The 27,275-nt window shown below is 42.1% G+C and overlaps 1 protein-coding gene across 1 annotated transcript in view; it reads right to left on the bottom strand.

Moving 5' to 3' along the window:
- smyd3 (SET and MYND domain containing 3) overlaps positions 1-27,275 on the bottom strand; it is a 138,613-nt gene that overhangs the window by 19,662 nt on the left and 91,676 nt on the right. The window contains exons 6-8 of the mRNA XM_057851373.1: positions 25,414-25,481; positions 7,907-8,009; positions 7,690-7,800 (exon numbers count right to left, since the gene is read on the bottom strand). Coding sequence (XP_057707356.1) covers positions 7,690-7,800; positions 7,907-8,009; positions 25,414-25,481 — 282 coding nt within the window. The remainder of the gene's footprint in view (positions 1-7,689; positions 7,801-7,906; positions 8,010-25,413; positions 25,482-27,275) is intronic.

The raw sequence follows: 27,275 nt of genomic DNA, 5'->3' as shown, positions 1-27,275 counted from the left end.
TAGCCTTTGTTACTGTCGTCCCAGCTCTCTGTAGGTCATTCACTAGGTCCCCCCGTGTGGTTCTGGGATTTTTGCTCACCGTTCTTGTTATCATTTTGACGCCACGGGGTGAGATCTTGCATGGAGCCCCAGATCGAGGGAGATTATCAGTGGTCTTTCTAATAATTGCTCCCACAGTTGATTTCTTTACACCAAGCGTTTTACCAATTGCAGATTCAGTCTTTTCCAGCCTTGTGCAGGTGTACAATTTTGTCTATGGTGTCCCTCGACAGCTCTTTGGTCTTGGCCATAGTGGAGTTTGGAGTGAGACATAGTGGAGTTTGGAGTGTGACTGAATGACTGAGATTGTGGACAGGTGTCTATTATACCGATAATGAGTTAAAACAGGTGCCATTAATACAGGTAACGAGTGGAGCCTCGTTAGACCTCCTTAGAAGAAGTTAGACCTCTTTGACAGCCAGAAATCTTGCTTATTTGTAGGTGACCAAATACTTATTTTCCACTCTAATTTGGAAATAAATTCTTTAAAAATCAAACAATGTGATTTTCTGTTTTTTCCCCCACATGTCAGCAACTTAATGCATTTAGGTGTTAAGGCAAGGTAGGCAAAGTTGATTTGGACCAAAATGCGAACCGGAAACAGATGAAGTGTGAAGTGGTATTTATTGTACAAGGACAAAGTGCTGAGCGGCTGGTGGGTTGAATGATCAATGGCTGTGGCTGTGGCTGCGGCTGCGAGGGCTTTGATGGGTGGGTGTCCTGATGGCAAAAAACAGAATAAGTAAAAGTTCAAAGACAAGAGTCACAAACTACTAGCTTAGTTGGCCGATGTACCAATGGTGACTGGCAGAATCATCTGGCACCTGCTTGCTGTCCAGGCCGATCCTTATGAGCAGTGTTGATTGATGATGAGCTTCAGGTGCGCTCCCAGGTTAGCCAAGATTGGAGTGATTCCAGACATAAAAAACAGGAAGTGTTATACCAATAAAAGCCAGCAGAGGGGAGTGTGGGCAAGGACCACCACAGTACCCCCCACTCAACGGACGCCACCGGGCGGCCTGCCCGGCTTCCCGGGGTTGGCAGCATAGAAATCCCGCAAGAGAGACGGGTCCAGAATCAGACTACGGGAGATCCATGATCTCTCCTCGGGGCCATAGCCCACCCAATCCACCAGAAACTGAAAACCACGGCCGCGAGGTCGGACATCCAGAATTTTGGAGACAGCAAATGCCGGGTGACCATCAATGAGAAGGGGTGGAGGAGGTGTAACAGCCGGAGGGCAGAGGTCACTGGAGGAAACAGGCTTGAGCAGGGAAACATGAAAGGTGGGGTGCACGTTCATGGATGCCGGGAGGTCCAACCGAACAGCGGAAGGGTTGATGATTTTCGTGATCTTGTAAGGTCCAACAAACCGGGGGGCTAATTTGCGCGACTCCACCTGCAGGGGAAGGTCCCGGGCAGACAACCAGACCTCTTGTCCCACCTTGTATTCCGGGGCTGGTGAACGGTGGAGGTCGGCCAGCTTCTTGTTTTTTTCGGCTGTGCGAGTGAGGGAAGCCCTCACAGTCCGCCAGATCTCCTTAATCCTGCTAATGTGGTCCTTCACGGAAGGGACAGCTACTTCCCTTTCCTGCTCGGGGAACAAAGGAGGCTGGAAACCGTTACAGGCCATGAAAGGGGACATACCGGTGGCTGAGCAGATGAGCGAGTTATGGGCGTACTCCACCCAGGGTAGGAAAGTGCTCCAGGAAACTGGATGATGGGCGGTGACACAACGCAGGGCGGCCTCTAGATCCTGGTTGGCTCTTTCGGTCTGGCCATTGGTCTGGGGATGGTATCCTGAGGAAAGACTGGGTGCTGCGCCAACCACCTTGCAGAACTCTTTCCACACCACCGAGGAGAACTGGGGACCACGGTCTGAAACGATATCTAGAGGGAGGCCGTGAAGCCTGAACACATGCTTAACTAACAGGTTGGCGGTTTCCAGAGCAGATGGTAATTTGGGAAGGGGAACATAGTGAACAGACTTGGAGAAACGATCAATAACGGTAAGAATAACAGTGTTACCTTCAGAAGGAGGCAGACCGGTTATGAAATCAACTGCAATGTGGGACCAAGGTCGACTGGGAACAGGGAGGGGGCATAGCAGACCAGAGGGTGGCTGATGGGAGGCCTTCCCTCGAGCGCAGACCATGCAGGCATTGACAAATTCGCGGGTATCTTTGGCCATACCAGGCCACCAGAACGACTGTCGGAGGAAAGAGAGGGTCCTATGGATACCAGGGTGACAGGTTAATTTGGTAGAATGGCTCCATTCCAGGACTTGAGAGCGTACAACAGATGGGACAAATAGGCGATTTGGGGGACCGTTTCCTGGATCTGGATCGGCTTTCTGAGCTTCCCTGACCAGAGATGTAATCTCCCATCTGGCAGCGCCGACCACGCAGGACGAGAGAAGAATGGTTCCAGGATCTACAGAGCTAGGACATGGTGAATGTAGCCGTGATAGTGCATCAGCCTTGCCATTGCGTGAACCTGGGCGATATGACAATGAAAAATTGAACCGGGTAAGGAACAGTGACCAGCGGGCTTGTCGGGGGTTGAGGCGCTGTGCGGATTGTATGTAGGAGAGGTTTTTGTGATCTGTCCAGATGATGAATGGGATTTTGGTGCCTTCCAGCCAGTGACGCCATTCCTGCAGGGCCAAAACCACCGCCAGCAATTCCCGGTTTCCAACATCATAGTTCCTTTCAGCAGGGCTGAGCCGTCGGGAGAAAAAGGCACATGGGTGCAGCTTGTGGGTAGTGGGGTCTCGCTGGGACAAGATGGCCCCAACTCCGGTGTCCGACGCATCCACCTCCACAACAAATTGTTGCGATGTGTCGGGGTGTTTGAGAATGGGGGCAGAGGTGAAGAGTGACTTTAAGTGTGAAAACGCCTTACCAGCAGCTTCAGACCAGGCAAAAGGGTGCTTGGTGGAGGTGAGTTGAGTCAAGGGGAGGGCCACCTTGCTGTAGTCCCGGATAAAGCGACGGTAGAAATTGGCGAAGCCCAGAAATCTCTGAAGCTCCTTCCGGGTACTGGGAGTTGGCCAATCAACAACTGCTTGGATCTTTACAGGGTCTGGTTTGAGGTGCCCCTGGGCGATTATGTAACCCAAAAAGCTCACTGAGGACACATGGAACTCACACTTCTCTGGTTTAACAAAAAGCCTGTTCTCCAGAAGCCGCTGCAAGACCATCCTGACGTGACGGCGGTGCTCCTCTAGGGAACGGGAAAACACAAGTATATCGTCAAGGAAGATAAACACAAAACGATTCAGAACGTCTCGGAACAGATCATTCATGAGTCTTTGAAAGACAGCGGGGGCATTTGTTAGACCAAAGGGCATTACTAGGTATTCAAAATGACCAAGGGGAGTGTTGAACGCCGTCTTCCACTCATCTCCCTCACGGATTCGGACAAGATGGTATGCAGTTCGGAGATCCAGCTTGGTGAATAACCTGGCATGACTGAAGGGCTCAAAAGAAGGGTCAATTAGAGGCAACGGGTACTTATCCTTTATTGTTATCTGGTTTAGACTGTGGTAATCGATGCACGGCCGCAGGCCACCATCCTTCTTGCCCACGAAGAAGAAGCCTGCGCCGACAGGAGATGAGGAGGGACGGATGATACCAGATGCCAAGGAATCTCTGATGTAGTCTTCCATAGCTGCTCTTTCAGGACCGGATATGTTGTAGAGTCTGCTTGTTGGAAGGGGTGCACCTGGCAAGAGATTAATGGCACAATCATAGGGGCGATGGGGAGGCAGAGTGTGGGCGAGGTCCTTGCTGAACACTGTCGCCAGGTCATGGTATTCGGGGGGTACGTTGGAGAGGTCAGGTGGCTCTGGAGGATGGACTGGCTCTTTGACCGGTCTCCCGATTGCGTGTGCTGCGCCAAGACACTCTAGGTGGCAGCGATTGCTCCACCCCACAATCTTCCCCACCGTCCAGTTAATGTTTGGGTTGTGAAGCTTGAGCCAGGGGAGACCAAGGATGACATGTGCCATGGGAGAGGGGATAATAAATAATTGTATTGATTCATGATGATTTCCTGAGACCTTAAGCATGAGGGGAACGGTGCGATGAGTTACTGAAAACAGTTTTCTGCCATCCACTGCTTCCACCACCTTGGGGGCCTTGAGGGGTTCGAGAGGGATTTTCGCTTGATCCGCAAAGCCTTCGTCCATGAAACTGTCGTCAGCGCCCGAATCAATGAATACCTGCAGTGGCATAGCGTCTAAACCATGGGAGATGCTAGCAGGGAGAATGAGTCGTGACATAGAGCCGGAATCCGAGAAGGCTTGGCTCACCATGGTGCTCCCACTTATCGGTTGAGCCCGGTCTTTTGGCCATGCATGGCAGGTGATCGGACAGTGTTCGGTTGGCCCAGGTTGTATGGGTTCTTCCAACAGAAGGGGGGGTGTTGGTTGCTTAGTGTCACTGGGGGATGGTTTGACTGAATCGGCGGAAGGAGACATGAGTGGCCGGAACAGACTTGACCTGATGGCTTTCTCCCTGTTCCGTTCTCTGATGCGGTTATCGATCTTTATTGAAAGGGAAATCATTTCCTCGAGGGTGGAAGGTTCATCTCGTGTTGCTAGTATGTCTTTTATTTCTTCCGACAAATTACGTGAAAAGACCGATATTAGAGCCAGCTCACCCCAGCCACTCTCTGCGGCCAAAATACGGAAAGCGATCGAAAAGTCTGCCACTGATTGAGAACCCTGATGAAGTGAAAAAAGGCGATTTCTGGCCTCTCTCCCACGAACGGGGTGATCAAACACTCTGCGGAGTTCCCCAGAAAATGTCTCAAAAGAATTTAGCACTGGTGAATTTTTCTCCCAAAGTGCTGTTGCCCACAGCCCAGCCTTCCCCCTCAACAAGTTAATACAAAAAGCAACTTTAGCAGCATCAGAGGCATAACTACATGGCTGTGAATTAAAAACGAGATTGCAATTGAGTAAAAAACGTCTGCAAGAGCCCAACGCCCCAGAGTAACATTCGGGAGTTGGAATAAAAACGTCCGGCCGAAGGGGGGACAGTAGGCCACCAGTAGGACTACTTACAGATACAGTAGGACCGGCCCTGGAAGAGGAAGGATCGGCCCTGGAAGGGGGAGATAGTGAGAGCTGCGTCTTGACCTGCTGTAAGTCCATGGAAATCCTCTGGAGAGTCTCTCCAAGGCCACATAGCGTCAGCTCATGCTTGTCCAGCATGACTCCCTGGTGTCCGAGGGCCTCTTGGAGGGTGTCAGCGGTCGCTTGGTCCATTTTTGAAGGCCAGATGATTATGTTAAGGCAAGGTAGGCAAAGTTGATTTGGACCAAAATGCGAACCGGAAACAGATGAAGTGTGAAGTGGTATTTATTGTACAAGGACAAAGTGCTGAGCGGCTGGTGGGTTGAATGATCAATGGCTGTGGCTGTGGCTGCGGCTGCGAGGGCTTTGATGGGTGGGTGTCCTGATGGCAAAAAACAGAATAAGTAAAAGTTCAAAGACAAGAGTCACAAACTACTAGCTTAGTTGGCCGATGTACCAATGGTGACTGGCAGAATCATCTGGCACCTGCTTGCTGTCCAGGCCGATCCTTATGAGCAGTGTCGATTGATGATGAGCTTCAGGTGCGCTCCCAGGTTAGCCAAGATTGGAGTGATTCCAGACATAAAAAACAGGAAGTGTTATACCAATAAAAGCCAGCAGAGGGGAGTGTGGGCAAGGACCACCACATTTAGGCATGTAGACATGGTCAAGACTATCTGCTGCACTTCAAACAAGCATCACAATGGGGAAGAAAGATAAGTAACTTTGAACGTGTCATGGCTGTTGGTGCCAGACGGGCTGGTCTCAGTATTTCACAAACTGCTGATCTACTGCTAGGATTCTCAAGTATAACCATCTCTAGGGCTTACAGAGAAAAAACAAACAAACAAAAAAAACCCTTTCAGGCCGAGTTATACTTCCGCGTCAGACCTGCGCCGTCAAGGAAGACCCGATTTACGACCCTGCGCTGTAGCCTGACGCGGTCCTATTGATTTTTCAAACCCTAGCGTCAGCCTAGCGTCACGTCAACGCATATGAAGTGGGGAAAATGGACTGTGATTGGTTCGCTCAGACTGTTGTTTCCGGTTCAGCTCGAAATCACCGCCATTGTAAAACATGATTTTTCTACACGAAAAAATGGACCAAGCTGACAGGAGTATCATCGAAGAGCAAGTCTCGTCAAGACATTATTGTGATTGCCAAATGGCACGGTCGGCGATTGAAAAAAAAAAAGAAAAAAAAAATGGAAGAACCACCGAGACGTGTGTGTTCTGAATCGAGTGGCCACACGAAGCGGTGACCCAGTCGGCCAAAAACTGCCAACTTTTTATCACTTTATGTCGTATTTTTGGTTGGTGCACTTCATCATTTATTGTGTACATATGTTTGCTGTGAGTCTGTGACTTATTTACGTGTCACACTTCAAGTATATAAAGAAAATAAAGCACAGGTTTGGTGTCAAAAGAGTTGTTTTGATCTTTAATTTTCAATAACAGACAGTTCACACACGATACATCATCACTGATTGAGAATGTCTCGGTGCTTTTTATGATAACGTTAAAATCAAGGCTCCCAACGCAGTTTGGGAAGTTCCACAGACGCCAGAAATCTGCTATGGCTTCCCACTGGATGGTTGTAGTACACGGCAAACAAATTGGGCTGGAGGGCTTTGCAGACCTTGGATGCAGTGCTCAATGCCAGTTTGAAGCTAGCCGCCACAGCTAGCTGTCTTCACCCGAGTCTAGAACTCTCTGTGCGGCATCAAAAGTCGGCCAGACCGCCTCGAAACAGTCTTCTGCATCGCCTGCCCCTCAACATTTGTACGATCAACATTTATTCAATGTTGATGAGCAGAAGATTTACATTCAAGCGTTCCATCTTGCATTGTTTATTTTTTCTCCGTGAAACTAGACTAGCGGAAGTCAAAAAGCATGCCCCAAAACCGTACAAAAATAACGCCACACCCCTCTAGTGGCTTGGCGGTGAATTACAGAGCAACGCGTTCCCTCACCGCAGAACTATCGAATGCTCATTGACGCCATAATCACTTCACCGTCACCGCAACGCAGGAGCATAACTCTGGCTTTAGTGATCAGCAGTACCAGAAGTCAGGGGAGAATGGCCAGACTGGTTCGAGCTGACAGAAAGGCAACAGTAACTCAACCACTTGTTACAACCGATGTATGCAGAAGAGCACCTCTGACCGCACGTCATGTCAAATCTTGAGGGCACAGCAGAAGAAGGCCACAACGAGTGCCACTTCTATCAGCTAAGCACAGGAAAGTGAGGCTACGATTCACACAGGTTCACCAAAATTGGCCAATAGAAGACTGGAAAAACATTGCCTAATCTGATGACTCTATTTCTGCTGCAACATTCTAATTGTAGGGTCAGAATTTTGGAGTCAACAACTCTATGGCTCCATCATGCTTTGTATCAACGGTTCAGGCTGCTGCTGGTGGTATAATGGTGTGGGGGATATTTTCTTGGCACACTTTGGGCCACTTAGTACCAATTGAGCATCGTTGCAACGCCACGAGTATTGTCACTGCCTTGAGTTTACCAACTGTGTTTCAGAAGGTAAATGCTCTGTTTTAAAGTCTTACCGTGTCTTTGGAGTCACATTTCTGGCAACGGCATGTGAAATGGTACTGCTCCTCCAGTTGTTTCTGACGTTCTTCTGTCACTGACAACGTCTCTATGTAGCTAATTGTTAGCTAAACACGCACACACACATACCCATAATTTAATTCAAGGCCATATATAATTTTCATGACAAAGCTCAAAAACATTCCAGATTGTGTTTTGTGTTCTTACTCATACCTCCTCTGCAGGTTTAATATCCCGAACAGCTCTTAGGTGTAGCTTTGTTCCTTCAAACACCGTCACACAGTTTGGCCTGCAGTCATGGTTTAGCAGCGATAAACTGAGGTGACAGGATGACGGGTGAAGGGGAAATGCCACAGGGTGGGAATGAGGAGCAAAGAGTGAGAGGGGATGGTTTGAGAGAGCAGGGAGGAGATAATAAGTCATGTTGTTGTGAAAATAGAGGGCACTTGAAAGAGAAAGTTTTCTAAGGCTTCGAGGCAGAGTGGCCAAGCATTATAGAAAAATTGCGCTGTTCCAATCTCTGCTCTCACTAACTCCTCAATCTTTGAAGGGTGTTTACAGCAAGAATGTGCTGGATTTGAATCTTGTATTTTGTTTGGATTCTTTTCTATGTGTGGGCGATGCAGCTTCCTCCCACAGTCCAAAAAATGAATGATAAGTTCACGGAGACATTTTATGTGTATATTTGTGAACAGTCGTCACTTTTGATGAGTCAATCCTATGATTGACAGGTGTTTTTTTAAAGTGTATTCCAACTCGCGGTAGGGTTAGATTGCCATGGTTTGAAAAATATAACATAGCAACAACAAGCGGGAAAATAACAAATGTGAGATGTTCGATACCAGGCTTAACCATACAGTGGGGCAAATAAGCATTTAGTCAACGACCAATTGTGCAAGTTCTCCTACTTGAAAAGATTAGAGAGGCCTGTATTTATCAACATGGGTAAACCTAGACCATGAGAGACAGAATGTGGAGAAAAAAAACTGAAAATCACATTGTTTGATTTTTAAAGAATTTATTTCCAAATTAGAGTGGAAAATAAGTATTTGGTCACCTACAAACAAGCAAGATTTCTGGCTGTCAAAGAGGTCTAACTCTTCTAACGAGGTCTAACGAGGCTCCACTCATTACCTGTATTAATGGCACCTGTTTTAAGTCATTATCGGTATAAAAGACACCTGTCCACAATCTCAGTCAGTCACACTCCAAACTCCACTATGGCCAAGACCAAAGAGCTGCCGAAGGACACCAGAGACAAAATTGTAGACCTGCACCAGGCTTGGAAGACTGAATTTGCAACAGGTAAAACACTTGGTGTAAAGAAATCAACTGTGGGAGCAATTATTAGAAAATGGAAGACATACAAGACCACTGATAATCTCCCTCGATCTGGGGCTCCATGCAAGATCTCACACCGTGGCATCAAAATGATAATAAGAACGGTGGGCAAAAATCCCAGAACCACACGGGGTGACCTAGTGAATGACCTACAGAGAGCTGGGACCACAGTAACAAAGGCTACTATCAGTAACACAATGCGCCGACAGGAACTCAAATCCTGCAATGCCAGACGTGTCCCCCTGCTGAGGAAAGTACACGTCCAGGCCCGTCTGCGGTTCGCAAGAGAGCATTTGGATGATCCAGAAGAGGACTGGGAGAATGTGTTATGGTCAGATGAAACCAAAATAGAACTTTTTGGTAGAAACACAGGTTCTCGTGTTTGGAGGAGAAAGAATACTGAATTGCATATGAAGAACACCATCCCCACTGTGAAGCATGGGAGTGGAAACATCATGCTTTGGGGCTGTTTTTCTGCAAAGGGACCAGGACGACTGATCAGTGTAAAGGAAAGAATGAGTGGCATTTCAAGGTCCTGGAGTGGCCTAGCCAGTCTCAACCCCATAGAAAATCCGTGGAGGGAGTTGAAAGTCCGTGTTGCCCAACGACAGCCCCAAAACATCATTGCTATTGAGTAGATCTGCATGGAGGAAGGGGCCAAAATACCAGCAACAGTGTGTGAAAAGCTTGTGAAGAGTTACAGAAAACGTTTGGCCTCTGTTATTGCCAACAAAGGGTACATAACAAAGTATTGAGATGAACTTTTGGTATTGACCAAATACTTATTTTCCACCATGATTTGCAAATAAATTCTTTAAAAATCAAACAATGTGATTTTCTGGGTTTTTTCCCCCCCACATTCTGTCTCTCATGGTTGAGGTTTACCCATATTGACAATTACAGGCCTCTCTAATATTTTCAAGTGGGAGAACTTGCACAATTAGTGGTTGATTAAATACTTATTTGCCCCACTGTATGTGATACATATCTGATTTGAATTCAATGCAAATACACCTTTAGAATAAAACAGACCGATTGGATGTTTTATAGCATTTTTTTTTTTTGGTAGGAATTACACAGTGTGTAGTATGACGAATGCACTGGCTAACTAAGTAGTTATGACTGCAGCAGGGTGGTGAATGTACAGTTAAGTCCATTTATTGGGTGTATAAATGTCCACTATAAGGTAGGGCCAGTCTCTATAAAAGTGGGCTGACCTTTAATGTCGACTATCTATTTCCACTTCTGTGACAAGCAGCTAGCGTTTTATTAGCCATTTTAATGTGCATGCGGCCATAATGTCACTAAATCCACTATGTGGAGAAGACGGGATGCAGCAACTCAGTCAGAGAATGCTAAGTGAAGTAAAGATGGTTTTATTTTAATTGATTTCACTACGAACAAAACATAAATGGAGTTTTCAGGTAACTATGTGTTTGTTTAACTACTTCTTGGTCCATGACTCTGATTGATGGCAGCAGGGTTGCCAGTCTCCAACCAAATAACCCTGTAAAATCCACCAGTGCAATAAAAACCAGCCCAAATTACAACCTCCCGTTCAAGATAAAAGGTTATCCTCATACAACTCAATATTTTTGTATTACAACCTGGAAAAAACAAGGCAACAATGGGGGACATACTGTGGTGCGATCATTGCTGTTTCACCAATAAGCACCATTGGAGATGTAGTTGTTCTTATAAAAAAAACTACTGTAATATTTTTGTTTCAATTTACACAATAATAATAATAAAAAAAACCTTATACAGTGGTACCTCTACATACAAAGTTAATTCGTTCGAGGACCTTGTTTGTAAGTCGAAATGGTCGTATGTCGAGCAGGATTTTCCCATAAGGACACATTATAATTTCATTCATTCGTTCCACAGCCCGAAAACCTACACTAAATTCTTAAAAAATACTGATGTTACTATTGCAAATATCAATCACAAAGAGCAAAACAAATAAATTATGAATAAAAATTGGAATAATAATATAATAATAGTAATAATAATACCTGTAAAAATGTAACAAACCAGGTTCTAATGTGGCGAATGTGTTTGCGTGGTGTACCTGAACGCATCGCGTGGTTGACTTGACGGAGTGAACCTTTTACTTTCATTTTGTTTACTTGCTGCAAGGGGACACTAGGCCTGTTGTGTTGCACAAATTGATGGTATAAATGATTGGAAACCTGAGGAAGCTGGCGATGTTACCACAATAATAATTGCCAACTTAACTTATAAAGACTGGTGAGCGGAGGAGGACCGCCGAGATAGTCTACGGCTGTATTGTTGAGCAATATCACGGATGCGCACCCCACGCTCATATTTTTCTATCATATCCATCTTCATGTCAGTTGTAAGCATCACCTTTTTCCTTTTTTTCACCACCAGCACTAACATTGTTGGAACCCATGTTGATTTCTCTCACAAAAAATATATGCCGTGCGTCCGTCTTGCAGGAAAACAAAGAAACTGCGGTGCTGTCATAGATCGGCGTATTTAGAGCATGTTGTCGAATGTATAAAAAAATGGCAAGTCAAACTTTATGTCGGATGCCGAAAAGATTGTGTGTCGAAGCTATTGTATGTCGCGGTAACACTGTATATGGCGGAAAACACCAAGGTGACTTGAAGTTCCGCTCTGAGAACCCCAATTTGTCCATATTTCAAAATTGTTCGATATGCATGTGTGATACATCCTTGGAAAGCTTGAAATCTCAATTTTCTGGGGGAAGAAAAATTTTGAACAGGAGAGCATTTAGAAAAAAAAAAAATTAAACAGCAAAAACCTAACTGGAGGCGAGAGCACGCGAGAGCAGAATTAAAGACGCCACGATTTTAACGAGATATTATCGCGTGCTTACCTTGTTTCGATCCAAATACTCCATGTAGCATGTATCACCGAGTGTGAAGACACAGCTGTGAATGGCCACAGCCGGATTTTTGGGGGATTTTATGAGTGAAACATGGTGATATAACAACGGTCGCGATGCAGAAATCGCAGACAACAAGGAGCGGTTGAGATTTTCGTTTACATATGGTTACCCTTTTAAACGTTATTTTCCAATTTTTCTTTGTTTGGATGGATTACTTATCATCTAATATATCGGGGAAAATGCAACAGTAACAAAAAAGAAATACAATGAAGTGATAGTTATGAGGTAGATATCTGACTTTTTTACAGATGCCAAATTTTTCATTGTTGTGACTAGGGCTGCAGCTATCGAATATTTTAGTAATCGAGTATTCGACTGAAAATTCTATCGATTAATCGAGTAATCGGATAAAACATTTTTAGGTAGAGAGCAATTATAAATATACATGAGAAAACAAGACATTTCATCTAATATTGAACCGTTTTCAGTCAACCAATGTCTTTATTTTCGATGTAAATTGTTGAAACTAGGGCTGCAGCTATGGATTATTTTAGTAGTCGATTAATCGATGAACTAGTTAGTTAGTTAGTACATAGCAAAAGTCCTCTAGCTTAAATGCTATAAAACGCTAATGCTTTTTTTTTTTTTTTTTTTCTCTACAATTTTTTGTTTACAAAGCTCTTAACAAATGGTTCAGACACATATTCAGTCAAAAAAAAAAAAGAAGAAACGGCTAAATATACCAGTAATCTAAATTACGAATGTATTAGAAAAAACATCAGTTCAAACAAAAACTTGGCTTATGTTGGTCTTAACATGGAGCAGCTGGATTCAGCCATGTGAAATGAGGCCGACAAGAGGGCAGTGTATCCACCCAAATCAATAAAACTAAATGCAAACACTTTCAAAATAAACCATTACAACACACTTTAATTAAACGAATACTCGAAGCAGCAAAATTTAATTCGAATCTTTTTTTTCTAATCGAATACTCGAATTAATCGATTAATCGTTGCAGCACTAGTTGTGACGTAATTTGTTTAAAAGTTTAAAGTATGTGAGTGAATAATTTTTTTAAGTCGTTTTTTTTTTTTTTTTTTTTAAACTAAATGTTAGACATCAATTACGTAATGATTCTAAGCTAAAAATGGCAGACATTTTGAATAATAAATATAATTACTCACCTTCTTTTTATGGCTAGGTTGAAACAAAAGTGGTTGCGCAACGTCTATAAACGAGGGTTTTCAGGGTACAACGGATAAATCAAAAATAGTTTGGAGGCTTAGTGCGCCATGAATCTGCTATGGCAGCTTATATTGTTCTATCAAACACAACAGTTCTTTTGGCTTAAAATACAGCAGCTCATTTTAAAGAGGGGTGCAAGAGCAGAAACTGCTTTTTCAGTCTTGTCTGTGTTTTCTGCCATATATATTTATTACTAAACTAAACAAATACATGGCGTCAATAGAAATCACTGTTGAAGTACAGGTTTGACAATAATTTCCAAAGCAGATTTAGAGTGCATTCTGGGAAAAATATTTCTAATGAGATTTATGTCAAAAGCAGAAGCAAAGTCAACATTCACGAATAAACGATTTGAAACAGCAGATCACAACTAAACCCCCAAAAATTGTTGCGGATCTGTAACGAGTGCAAGCACAAGTCAAGAGAATACGCTAGCTCGGGCTTTAACCTGGTGGTAATTGTGCTCTCCTGCCACGCTGGCAGTGCGGGTTCAAGACCTGAATTGGTCAAGAGGGACGGATTATGTCAGTGTTTTTGTAATTATTTTATCTATAAAGGGCTTGGGGAAAGGTCGGTACCGCTGGCATCACATCAGGTTCTCAGGGCCCAGGCAGATACACTCAGCACAGCTATGACCAACTGCGGGTATCACCGCACTCCCAAGCAGTCCATCACGTTTGTCAGAGCTAGGGAAAAGGCGCAACATCAGCCAAGTCCCTCTGGGGGCCTTCCTACAACCGCACAGGACGGGAAACTCCAAGTCGATGTGGGAGGACAGCTCCTGTTGCCAGAGAGGGTTAGCGCGGCCCATCCCTCCTCTCGCAGCCCAGCAAAGGAGCCGTCGTCCTCCCCCCTGGGATCCAGGGTGGTCCACCGGGCCACCCGCGCACCCATCAACCGGCCTTCAGGGATGGCGGGTAAAAGGACGGCTGTGACAAAGATCCATCAAAACCATCACTGAGGCTGCGGAAAAAGCCTCAGGATGGCTATGGATCTGGAGGGGGGATCCTTGGAGTAGCGGGCCAATTGGACACAAGTCGGGAGCTGATCGCCCCCGACTGGGTCTCCAGAGGGAGGGTGTTTGACGATCAAATATCGAAACACCCTATGACCTCAGGTTCATCACTGATGATGTGTTCAGGTAGCACCTAGAGGTGTACTAAAGAATTATCTAATTTGAATTCAATCCAAAAATTGTACCAAGAAATCAGAAATTACATGCAGTTCATAGCTCACACGTTAGAGTTGGTAAAACAGAAATGTTGTTTAATCCCTCTGCCGGTGACCGGGAGATTGATTCTTGATTGATTGAAGATTTTACGACACTGTGCGGCTGTGCGCTGGTCCTCATGAGAAACGCAGCGCTGGTCGTCATGGGAAATGCAGTCTTCCTTAAGGAACACACAACTGCTTTTGTCCACTTGCGTCGCTAAAATTGACCAAAACTGAAAAGTTACCTAGTCTTGCTTTAAAGCTGAACTTAAAGTGCAAACATACAAGTTAACAGCCGAATTTAGTCAAAAGTAGCCAAAATTTTATCAACCCGCCCAATGCTTTTCTCTCCTGCCACGAGTCTTAAGTCTCAAAAAAAAAAATAACACAACTGAGTGGGAACCCACTCAGTCTGGCAACACTGTGAGGCACAAGGCTGAAGGCTCAAATGATCCATAAAGTCAATAAACAAGTTCATGAAATGCACAAAAATACACAATTGGGTAAAATGACTGCTATGCCTCTACCGTAACAAATGTCAGTATTTTTCAGTCTGTCTATTAAAAGTCAGCTAGCACACACAAGTAAGCCAAGAGACGTCTACTCCATTTCTGTCAAAACAAAAGCTAATTTCCCAGATGCATATTCACATTTCAAAACAGTGTCAACATAAAAAAAAAAAAAAACCTTGACTGACTGCTTAAGAAGTTTCAACACAGCTTATTTATGTTGTCACAAAACTGATTATTTGTTTCAATTATTTAGACTGAATAGAAGACATTTTATGCACATATTTTATTAAAATACAAAAAACTTTATTCCGAAAATAATGAAGATCTTCACCTTCATTGAACATACAGTGGGGAGAACAAGTATTTGATACACTGCCAATGGGTTTTCCCATTGTTCTCCCCACTGTAAATACTAAGAGGTATACCTTTATAATTTAATGAGACTGTATCAGTAATGCCTCTTGTAAAAGCACATGTAGTATAAATACCTAATAAAAGGTAAAATTCATGGCAGGGGCGTGTAATTCCAAGAGACTCCAATGCTGTTTTCATGTAAATATATATATTTTTAAACATACATTTTAAGAGGTTTGTGAGGGCATTTTGTAACACTCATGGCACGAAGATAAGCGAAGACCTTTGTCTGAGTTTATGATCCCCTGGATTGCTGCTCATTATTTCGTTCGGTGTGTGTGCGTGTGTGTGTGTGCGCGTCTTTTCAAAGCCATCTGCAGCCCGCTGGCTTTGTTCTACAATCTACAATAGCAACGTTCCAGGTCGAATATCAACGAGGAATCAAGGCGTCCACACAATGCTTTTATCTGATGGAGAGGCAGCTCATTAGCATACTAATTAAGATTAATGAACTAAACGGCAACAAATGTTAACAATGTCTGCTGGCATATACTGAAACTAACTGTTGCTTAACATGCTGGATGGAGCTTAGCACTACAAAGGCTTCCTGAGTCATACCGTTTTTGAAGTAGTAGTTTACCAGTATGTAGTACACAGCAGCATGTTAAATGCCAATGGATGATTATCAGAGCTTTTGACTCATATTTAAAGGTTAAAGTTATGAGAGGTTAAATGTGGAGACTTTTTTTGGGGGGGTGGTATTTAAAATGGCTTCAGGGCGATAAACAAATTCAAAACGTTTACAGGACTGCCAAGGTTAAGCTGTTTACTAGAGCGTGGAAAAAAATAATCATAGTTACTTGTATGTATAATAGAAGGCAATGCTTTCAAGGATGAATTATTATGTCAATCTATACTGTATATGATTTTACAGTTTTTAAACTAAACAAAGCTAAACACAAATAAAAAAAAAATACACATACTGTGCACTAAAATACAAAATGCATTTCATTTTTCTAACGCCCATTAGCTTATGCTAATATACAACGGTTGATACCATTGTACTTTGTATAAAAACTACCAGTTAAAAAACAACAACATAAAAACCAAGTTAAAGCACCTACTGTACATAATAAACTGAGACCATGCAGCTCCCTTCATAAATGTCATTCAGAGACATTAGAAGCACAACCGAAGAGTCCACATGCCCTCTACAGGCTAACTTGCAACCTACAGGCAACAATAAGTCTGCAAATAATTAATGAAAATAATCAGCCCTGAGACATTTTTTTTTTTTTTTGATAAAAGTGTGCGCCAAAAATCGATGCATATACAGTGGTACCTCTACATACGAAATTAATTCGTTCCGGGACCTTGTTTGTAAGTTGAAATGGTCGTATGTCGAGCAAAATTTTTCAATAATAATACATTATAATTCCATTAATTTGTTCCACAGCCCGAAAACCTACACTGAATCCTTAATAAATACTGCTGACACTATTGCAAACAGCAATTACACAGAACAAAACAAATAAATTATTGATAAAAATTGGAATAATAATAAAATAATAGTAATAATAATAATAATAATACAGTGGTACCTCGACATACGATCGCTTCGACACACGATATTTTTGACATCCGACGTAAAATTTGACTCGCCATTTGTTTCTACATCCGACGACATGCTCGAAATACGACGATTTATGACAGCCCGGCAACGTCTTTGTTTTCCCACAAGATTGACGCACGGTGGATTTTCTTCTGAGAGAAATCAACATGAGTTCCAACAATGTTAGTGCAGGTGGTGAAAAAAAAGGAAAAAGGTGAAACTTACCAGTGAAATGAAGTTTGAAATGAGAGGGAAATATGAGCGCGGTATCCGCGTCCTTAACTCATTTGCTCTCAAAAACGTATGAATACGTTCTATTTTTAATTGTTTCAGTTTCCCAAATACTTATTTATATGTCTTTTACGTTTTTTTTCACAAGAGACATCTCTGGGTTCTGATTCAACTTAGCTCCAAAGCACAACGCTGAAAATCCATTTTAAAGCAATAAAACTGGCCACTGGAGGGCAGTAGCGCATTTAGTAAGAACCGCAATCCGATTAAATGGAATGAATGGCCGGGCCGCACGGCCGGGGTGCCGGCGGAAGATGACCGAATGGACGTCCGGGATGCCGGGCGGCGGACGACCGAGCAGAACAACCGGGAGGACGCCCGAGATGCCAGGCGCTGGACGACTGAGCAGAACGACCGGGAGAATCAGTGCAGCGGACGATGCCATTGAGTCCGTGCTGCTCGCCGAGCAGAGACAGGCGGCGATGAGGGAAAAATTTACCCTGCCTGTCGCAGCCACAACAGCGTCATCGCTCAGTTATGTTTAAATAAATTGTTACTTTGCTATTTAAAGCTGTATTTGTCTTGTTGTTTATGCTATTTTGTTAAAGGAAAACATTCAGATGTTTGGGATGTAACTAAAGCAAAAAATAGCTGTGTTAAAGTCAAAGTTATGTTTGAAATGTATGCTTTCACAAAAAGCTCAATTTCTGTTTTTTCTTCAGAAATTGGAAAATTGCTCAAACTATGCTATTTTCTAATGCTGATTTCTAAAGAATGGAAAAAGATATGAACTAACTTTTTTGTCCTGCTGAGAAAAGAGTATAATTTTTCTTTTGGTGGGTTCCATGTTTATTTAGCAAAAGAACAGAATTTTCTGTGGGCCTTGCAAAATCAGTTAAAATGGGAGTTGAACCGGTGAAAATGGCTGGGAGTGAATGATTTAAACTGGCTTGACAATATGGCCGTAGAATGGCTACGAGCTCAGTGGTCCTCCTCCCTTCGCCCGTCTTTATAAGTTAAGGTGACTATTATTATTGTAACATTGCCAAAGAAATCGCCAGCTTCGTCAGGTTTTTGATCATTTATTTCAGAACTTGCCTTCACAACACGCCTACTGTCCCCCGCAGCTGACCCCCAACAACAGAACACGGAAAAGTCAAAGTAAAAACTCTAATACACTCTCACTTTTCCGTCAGCCACGCGGTGCGTTCAAGTACACCAAGCAAAATATATCCGCCACATTAGAATCCGAATTGTTACATTATTACAGGTATTATTATTATGACTATTATGATAGTATTATTCCGAATTTTAGTCATAATTTATTTGTTTTGCTCTTTGTAATTCCTATTTGCAATAGTAACAGCAGTATTTATTAAGGATTTAGTGTACTTTTTTGGGCTGTGGAACGAATTAATGGAATTATAATGTGGCGGACGTGTCTTGCGTGATGTACCTGAACGCACTGCGTGGCTGACGTGACAGTGACATAGGTGCGGTGAAGTTTTTACTTTCTCTTTTAATGTTGTTGGCGTCAGCTGCAGCGGACACTACGCATGTTGTGTTGCACAAGTTCTGAAATAAATTAAAAACTTGACGAAGCTGGCGATTTCTTTGGCAATGTTACAATAATAATAATAGTCACCTTAACTTATAAAGAATGGTGAACAGAGGTCGGAGAAGGACAGTCAAGATTGTGGACATTCTACTGCCGTATTGTCGTACTGCCGGTTCACGGACGCGCACGCCACGCTCATATTTTTCCCTCATTTCCATCTTCATTTCAATGGTAAGCCTCACCTTTTTCCTTTATTCACCACCTGCACTAACTTTCTTGGACGAAACTCCACAGTGTGCCCATCTTCGGTGCTGTCATAAATCGTCGTATATCAAGCATGTCGTCGGACGTAGAAACAAATGGCGAGTTAAATTTTAAGTCCGATGTCGAAAAGACCGTGTGTCGAAGCAATCGTATGTACAACCCTAGAATAATACCTACCATGTGTCATGGTAATACGTAAATGAATAATTGAGGAGGAGCAATTTAAGTTAGTGGCCTCCCCAAGAAGAAGAAGAACAACAGAAAAAGGAAGATAAAAACAACTATTGTCTAGATCAGAGGATAGGAAATATGTTTCCATTAAGTTAACAACATTGCTCATTTTTTTGGCTAACTTGTTGAAATACAGCTGTGAACTCTTGAGTCTGAACTATAGTAGCTAAATTTTCGGGGGGGAAAAAAATTAAATAAAACGAAATTAAATTAAATTAAATAACACTCAGTCAAAAACGTACGGAGGGCATCACGGACACTAGATTTTGTTGTCAAGTATGGCGAAACAGACCATCAACAAAGACACTTGAATATGACAGACTACTACACCATATAAAATAGCTTCCCTATCACATTTTTAAGGCTTTCTTGGGCAGAATATTTTTTATTTAACAGTGTCCACTAAGGGTGTAACGGTACATGTATTCGTATTGAACCATTTCGGTACTTGGTGCTCGGTTTGGAACAGACGCGTACCGAACGAGTTTTTGACGTAATGTAACCCTTACTTTTCGAGGCTGTGAGTCGATCGGGTTACAGTTTCTTTGTGTAGATTATATTTACTCCGTCTTCTCTACTATAATGAGGACTCTACAAAGATAGTCTTCGCAAATACAACCAAGAACTGAAAAATGCTAGACAGTCATATTTTTCAGAGATCATTAGTAGAAACACCAACAATACTCACACACTATTTTCTGTTGTTGACAAACTGACAAACCCACAAGCATCAATACCTCAGGAATTGGCATCTGAGGTGTCCTGTAATGATTTCGCAGCATTCTTTACACACAAAGTACTAAAGATTAGACAGACTGTGTGCAACTCCAGATTAACAATTGCTACACTAAATGCCTCCCAAAATGACCCCCACGTCAATCTTAGACAGTTTAGCCTCTTGGACTATGCCACTTTAACAGAAATTGAGTCAACATTAAAGCCCACAACATGCTGCCTTGACATCCTTCCTTCAAACTTTTTCAAAACTGTTTTTCATTGCATAGCCCCAGACATACTTCAGATTATAAATACTTCTCTCCAAACAGGAGAGTTTCCACAGACTTTAACAACTGCAGTAATTAAACCTCTCATAAAAAAAAAAAAACCTAATCTGGATGCCTCAATCATTAGTAATTACAGGCCATTATCAAATCTGACATTCCTGGGGAAAATTATCGAAAGGGTTGTGTTCGAACAGATCCAGACTTTCATGATGTAAAACAATCTTTTTAACTCATTTCAGTCTGGATTTCGACCACAACACAGCACAGAGACCGTGCTTATCAAAGTCCTAAATGATATTCGTCGGAATACCGATGCAGGCAAATCATCTGTTCTGTTACTATTGGATCTCAGCGCCGCATTCGACACGGTTGATCACAACATACTACTCAGCAGATTGGAACAGTGGGTAGGGCTTACTGACACTATACTCCAGTGGTTCACATCCTATTTACATGATAGGGATTTCTTTGTGTCAATCGGAAACCATCAGTCAGAACGAACCAAATTCACGTGTGGAGTCCCTCAAGGGTCAATTCTTGGACCATTCTTATTTAACATCTATATGCTTCCCTTAGCTGAGATAATGGAACAGTATGACATCTCCTATCACACCTATGCAGATGACACACAACTGTACATTTCTGTGTCCCCACATGATTATAGTCCCTTAGTCTCCCTGAGTAAATGCATTCATGAAATCAATGAATGGATGTGCCAGAATTTTCTCCAGTTAAATGTGGAGAAGACAGAGGTGATCATTTTTGGGCCAAAAAAGGAAAGGTCAAAGATAAGCAGGCAACTTAGCACAATGTCACTTACAGCTATAAATCAAGTCAGAAACCTTGCCGTAATTATTGACTCAGACCTAAAATTTGATAGCCATCTAAAGTCCGTCACTAAATCCGCTTATTACCACCTAAAAAATATAACCGGAATTAAGGGGCTTCTGACTCAACAAGACATGGAAAAACGTATGCATGCATTCATTTTCAGCAGATTGGACTATTGCAACGGTATATTTACGGGTCTTGATAAAAAATCAGTCAGGAAGCTGCAGCTAGTACAGAATGCTGCAGCCAGAGTCCTCACAAATACAAGGAAGCTGGACCACATTACACCGGTTTTGAAATCGCTACACTGGCTTCCAGTGAGTCAAAGGATAGACTATAAAATTCTGCTGCTCGTCTACAAAACACTTAATGGCCTTGGACCAAAATACATGGTTGATTTGTTAGATTCCTATGAGGCATCTAGACCCCTAAGGTCGTCTGGAACCGGTCTTCTGCATGTTCCAAGAACAAGAACCAAGCAGGGTGAGGCAGCATTTAGTTATTATGCTCCTCACCTCTGGAACAAGTTACCTGAACGTCTGTGGCCTATACTACGAACCGAGTTCAACCTCCCCAGAAGTAATCCAGTTTACCATCGGGTAACCGGAGTTGACAAAACCTGGTTGTCTAGTTTGTGGTCAATCGGTACTACGACGCTGATTATGAGGTTGATTAGTCGAACCTGTGTCAACCCAGTCAGAGTTACTGCGCGTTCACATAAAAGGGGGCGGTGACCAGAGTCAAACACTACTTGTGACGATGGCACGGGCACCTTACTTCACGGAGGAGGAATGCGCGATGATCATGCGGAATTATGAGGAATTAAAATCCACCCTCACCGCGAAATCCAACACCGCTTCGGCGAGTAGAGCGCAACGGGTCTGTTGACAGCGAATTTACAGATCGTGTGATTTGTGAATGCGTCAATATGCCAGTTTACTTATGTCCATCAAAAGAAATAAAGCCTGCTGTCAGGACAATAAAATAAGATTTGGTACATTAACAGTAAGAAATAATTGTCACGCATCACCACACGAAACAGGATGATTGTATGTTTAGTCCCCTTGATTGTACGAATACGTATGTTCTTTTTTTTAGTTTGGGCCTAAAAATCCAGCCCGACCCGAGTCCGATCAATAAACTTGATTTGCAGGCCCGAGCCCGACAACCCCCCCCCCCCCCCCCCCCAAAAAAAAGTTATATTTGTGAGGACTCAGGAGAAGAAGGAAATGCGGGGATGCCATGCGTTGTTGCGTAAATAAAAGCCCGTCTTTTGTAACGATTTTTCACAGTTAAACAAGACTGTAAGATGCATATTCAATAAACATTTATATCTTTTATATTTGTGCGTCTGTCCTATCAGTGGATTTGACATTTAATTTAATCTCCTCCATTTGGCAGAAAAAAACGCAAGTTTTCTCAATGTTTAAATAGTCTACATATTTCTATGATTATTATAAATGCATCAATTTGAAGCGTTTCCATACCCCACTCCGAATCGCACGGCATACAGTGTTCTTACGCAGATATTCAGCATCACCGATGGAATACATATATTGTTCCTGGCGAAAGAGCGCCGGACAGGCACACACAATCTGCGCGGTTGTGAGGGCCTGACTCGGCGGGTTACATTAGTGACGTCTGCCTAGATCAGTTGGCACAGGTAAAGAATTCCCTCAGCTGAAAATCTATATCTTTCATTGAGAACATCTTCCGGGTACGCCAGCGGATTCTGGCGGTCCCGAAATACCCGTGCCTTCCGGAGAGAGCCCCTCACAATCCGCGCGCCAATGTCGTATGGGTCGTCCAAGTACGCTGTCATTGTCAGGAGGACACGTCCGCGGAGGAGTGCTGTTTAAATAGAGCGTGGTTAATTGGAATCCTGATGTTAAGCAAGATCTAACTCTGACACGACCAGGTTTGGCGTGTGGCGTGTGTTGCCATGGCAACACTTCTCGGTTCCAACATATCCACCTTTCGTAGTCTCGCATAGCCGCGAACTTACGTCGCACGTGATAAAGTTACTCTCGAAGTTACCCTGCTAAGCCAGAAAACCGGCTTCGTAGTATAGGCCACTGAAGTATGCTCAAACTGTTAGGTCTTTTAAATCAGGGCTAAAAACGCTTTTGTTTAGCACTGCATATTCATAACTGTCTATATATTTCAATCTACTTGCTTTCTATTCCTCTTGTGCTTATCTCCATTGCTGATTTCAATTATTATTATTAGTAGTAGTTTTTGTTTTATTTGTATTTATTTATTTTTATTCTATTTGTTATTAAATGCGATTTTTATGTATAATTTTATTTCCGATTTTGATTGTCTTGGTTTTTACGTTGTATTGATTTAAATGTGATTTTTATGATCTTCATGTGATGTAAAGCACTTTGAATTGCCTTGTGTTGAATTGTGCTATATGAATAAATTTGCCTTGCCTTGCCTATAATGAGGACAGTAAGTCAACGGCGCGACAACGTGGCTGCCGCGAGAACGCAGTGAAACGCGGCCGTTAAAGTCAATCAGCGAATGCATACCAGTCGCAGTGCAGCCGCGTGTTAGACGCGTCCCAGAAGCGCTCAACGCGATGCACGCGAAAAGAACGGCAGAGTTTATTATTTGATGCGAGACGCGGCCCTCCTGCGTCAATACTACTAGCTAGCAGACCGGGCAGACTGGAAGTCACTCGTGTAAAAATACAGTGGATCTGGTCGATTTTCAAACTAATATGCAATCATAACCCACTTTTTGAGTCCATCAGATCTCTTGAGTGGTAGATCGGGGCACAGTTGACTTGTCTTTGTTGATTTACAGTTATCATCTCTGCTATAATAATAACCAACACAGCCCCGTGTTCAATACAAAACCCTCCTACTACAACAAAACAAGTAGGAACTAATATTCACATAGGAATTAAAGTTATACAACATAAAATATACAATATAAATGAATACTACTTCACATTTGTAAAATACAAACACATAATAAAATAAATAATAGCCCATTTAAATAAAATAAATTGAAATGAGCTAAAACACCTGTAATTAAATAATAAGAATAATACAGATCCTGCTTACACAATTACATTTATTAATTTCTGTGTGACGCTTTAATTTAAGAAAATCCACCAATAAAGCTTTTGAAAACCGTTCATCAGGAAAAAAAATGATTCATTGATGCATTTCATTTGTAAAATACATGTTAAAATCTTTGTCATTGGGATTGCTTTTCTCTTTAGCACAGGACTTCTTTTTTCTTCTTTCTTTCAGAAAGAAAGCTGACCAATACGCGGGGTCTGAAAGGGAAATTGTTGTTGGATAATTATCTTTAAATACCTGCTACTTTTTGAGCAGAATTCTAGCTTTGTATAGGCTAATGCTCCTATTGTTGAAAGCGCAAAAGTGTGTAATAAACAACTAGCACATTTATATTTTGCATTTTGTTTTCTTACTGTACCGAAAATGAACCGAACCGTGACCTCAAAACCGAGGTACGTACCGAACCGAGATTTTTGTGTACCGTTACACCCCTAGTGTCAACTGTTCTGTGCTATCTGTGCTTTTTCAGGTTACTATGCCATTATTCTGAAAACTGATTCTAGGCATGGAACCTCTTGAGAAATGAAGAGAGTGTAAATGTGACAGAATATTCCATTTTAAGAGTACAGAAAAAACTAATAGAGTTGGAACATTTGAAGACTCGGTGGTACTGGAGAAAAAGAAAAATGAACAGCCTTATTCGCGTAATCCTCCTTTCCTTGGCGAAACCGTGGTTGCTAGGCGACGCAAAATATGAATAGGCAGGGGACCATCCTGAGAACAGGCCCATCTCTAATGGACAACACACACACACTGACACACATGGTTTGGCTGAGCTGTGATAAAGCCACTGTGACCATCTGACATCTCAACACTGGCCAGATAAACTGGCTGGGATACCTGCAGTGGGCAAGTGTGTGTGTCGCTGCACTAACAACATGTAACATGGGGCCAACTTGCAGTTTATACACCCTGGTCTTGATATCAGGATTACATTGTGTAAGGCCTGGAGTCGAAGCAGCTGGAGACAAACTCACAGTAGAGCTCCTCCATGTGTCATCTTGTTCCCAAACACTCCACACAATCCATCAAATATGAGTTTTCAATTTTGCTCCTCAAAACAAAAGAGGAAGAAAACACATCATATTCTACTCACTTCAGTGTACTTCAAAGCCCTGACAGGAAGAAAAGCGAGATTGGGTCGAGGGGGTGCCTCCGCAAATGAGTCGGTAAAAGATACGCGGGGTTGTCTGGGTTCTTGTGATTTTAGAGTTGGATTTGAATTTGATGCTAATGTATTGTGCGCGAAGTGAAAGTGAGTGCTGCGAAAATTGGGAGTTATATTGGAACTGATGCTAGTTATTATGCATTCTACACACAACTCCCTTTGTTGAGGTGTGCGTGTGTGTTACCTGGGATACAGCCCAACTCCAATCTCTTTCAGCTCTCCGTCACTTATGGTGAAACAATTACACGTAACCTGAAGGAAAAAAACAGGGTGAAAAGAGGAAATAAGCTGGATAAAACATTTGAGCTGGATAGCTTCTAGGAAGCAAAAAATACTCATGATATTTTAATGATTTTCACATTGAATTTAACACCTGTATACCCCACATTGTACTGGAATTGGCAAGTGGATTGAATTTCTTATCTCTGAAGGCCTCACTTGTTGGCATTTTATTTAAATTGGGCAAAAATTCATTCAAGGAAAGCCTAAATCGGTCATATTATAATAACGACTGAACATTTCATTCAGTCAGAAGTTATAAATATATCTAAAAAATACAGATTTTAAACAGTACATTTTACCACATTCACTGCCATTGATAGCTATAAGCATTAAATCCATTTTGACGGCAATACACATCCAATCCAATTGGACTGGGTTAATTCCGGAGTGACAGCAGTCTGGACAACATGGTAAATTCTGAAATAATGTTAAAGGCAAGGGTTCACAAACTTTTTCCTGTGAGGGCCACATAACTTTTCCCTTCTCTGTTGAGGGGCCGGGTCAGTTTGTAACAGAAAAAGTGTGACGATTGCAGGAGTGCCTAAATGTAAAAATTTATTTTTCAGAAAGCCACAATCAAATAACCCTTTCTGGATTCTTCACCGAACAAAAGTAAATAAAATAATAATATAATATAATGTATAAGGCTGTCAAAATTATCGCGTTAACGGGCAGTAATTAAAAAAAAATTTTTTTTTATTAATCACGTTAAAATATTTGACGCATTTAACGAACATGACCCGCTCAAACAGATTAAAATGACATCACAGCGTCATGTCCATTTGTTACTTGTGTTTTGTCACCCTTTGCTGGCGCTTGGGTGCGACTGATTTTATGGGTTTCAGCACCATGAGCATTGTGTAATTATTGACATCAACAATGGCGAGCTACTAGTTTATTTTTTGTTTGAAAATTTTACAAATTTTATTTAAACGAAAACATTAAGAGGGTTTTAATATAAAATTTTATCTTTTAAGAACTATAAGTCTTTCTATCCATGGATCGCTTTAACAGAATGTTAATGTTAATGCCATTTTGTTGATTTATTGTAATAATAAACAAATACGGTACTTATGTACAGTATGTTGAATGTATATATCCGTCTTATGTCTTATCTTTCCATTCCAACAATAATTTACAGAAAAATATGGCATATTTTATTAATGGTTTGAATTGCGATTAATTACAATTAATTAATTTTTAAACTGTGATTAACTCGATTAAAAATTGTAATCGTTTGACAGCCCAAAATATAACATAATTTAATAATAAATAATAATAACACTATTAATTAAATAGATAATAACTAAATAACCCTCCCTGGGTTCTTCACAGAAAAAAGCCAGGAAATATATGACACTATTGGGGAAAAAAAAAATGTTCAGGGGGCTGGACCAACTGTTAAAGGTGTTACAACAGTAAGAATGGCTCCAGACTTTTTACAGCGAGAACAGTGGCCCCTAACTTAAAAATTTTAGGAGTGCAAGCAGAAGATTCACGGGTGCACACTGTAAATCGACATGCCAAGTTTTCCTCTAATTTTCACTGTTTAATTGATAAATACATTCATAATACATGCATAAAAATACCAACTTTTGAATTTATATTTTATTCTCTATCAGTTTTGACGTCAATCAGTATACTGCTCAGAAATTCCGTTAACATGGCAATTTTGTTCTATTTCTGTCGCTGTCACCTGGCACTACAACTAATCAGCAACGGATTTATTGATCGACAAATTACCTGCGAGGATCGGCCAACGCG

This window comes from Corythoichthys intestinalis, chromosome 1 (assembly GCF_030265065.1).
Source record: "Corythoichthys intestinalis isolate RoL2023-P3 chromosome 1, ASM3026506v1, whole genome shotgun sequence".
Classification (NCBI taxonomy): Eukaryota; Metazoa; Chordata; class Actinopteri; order Syngnathiformes; family Syngnathidae; genus Corythoichthys; species Corythoichthys intestinalis.
Note: the sequence above shows the minus strand (reverse complement) of the source record. Positions and strands in the feature narration are given on the sequence as shown.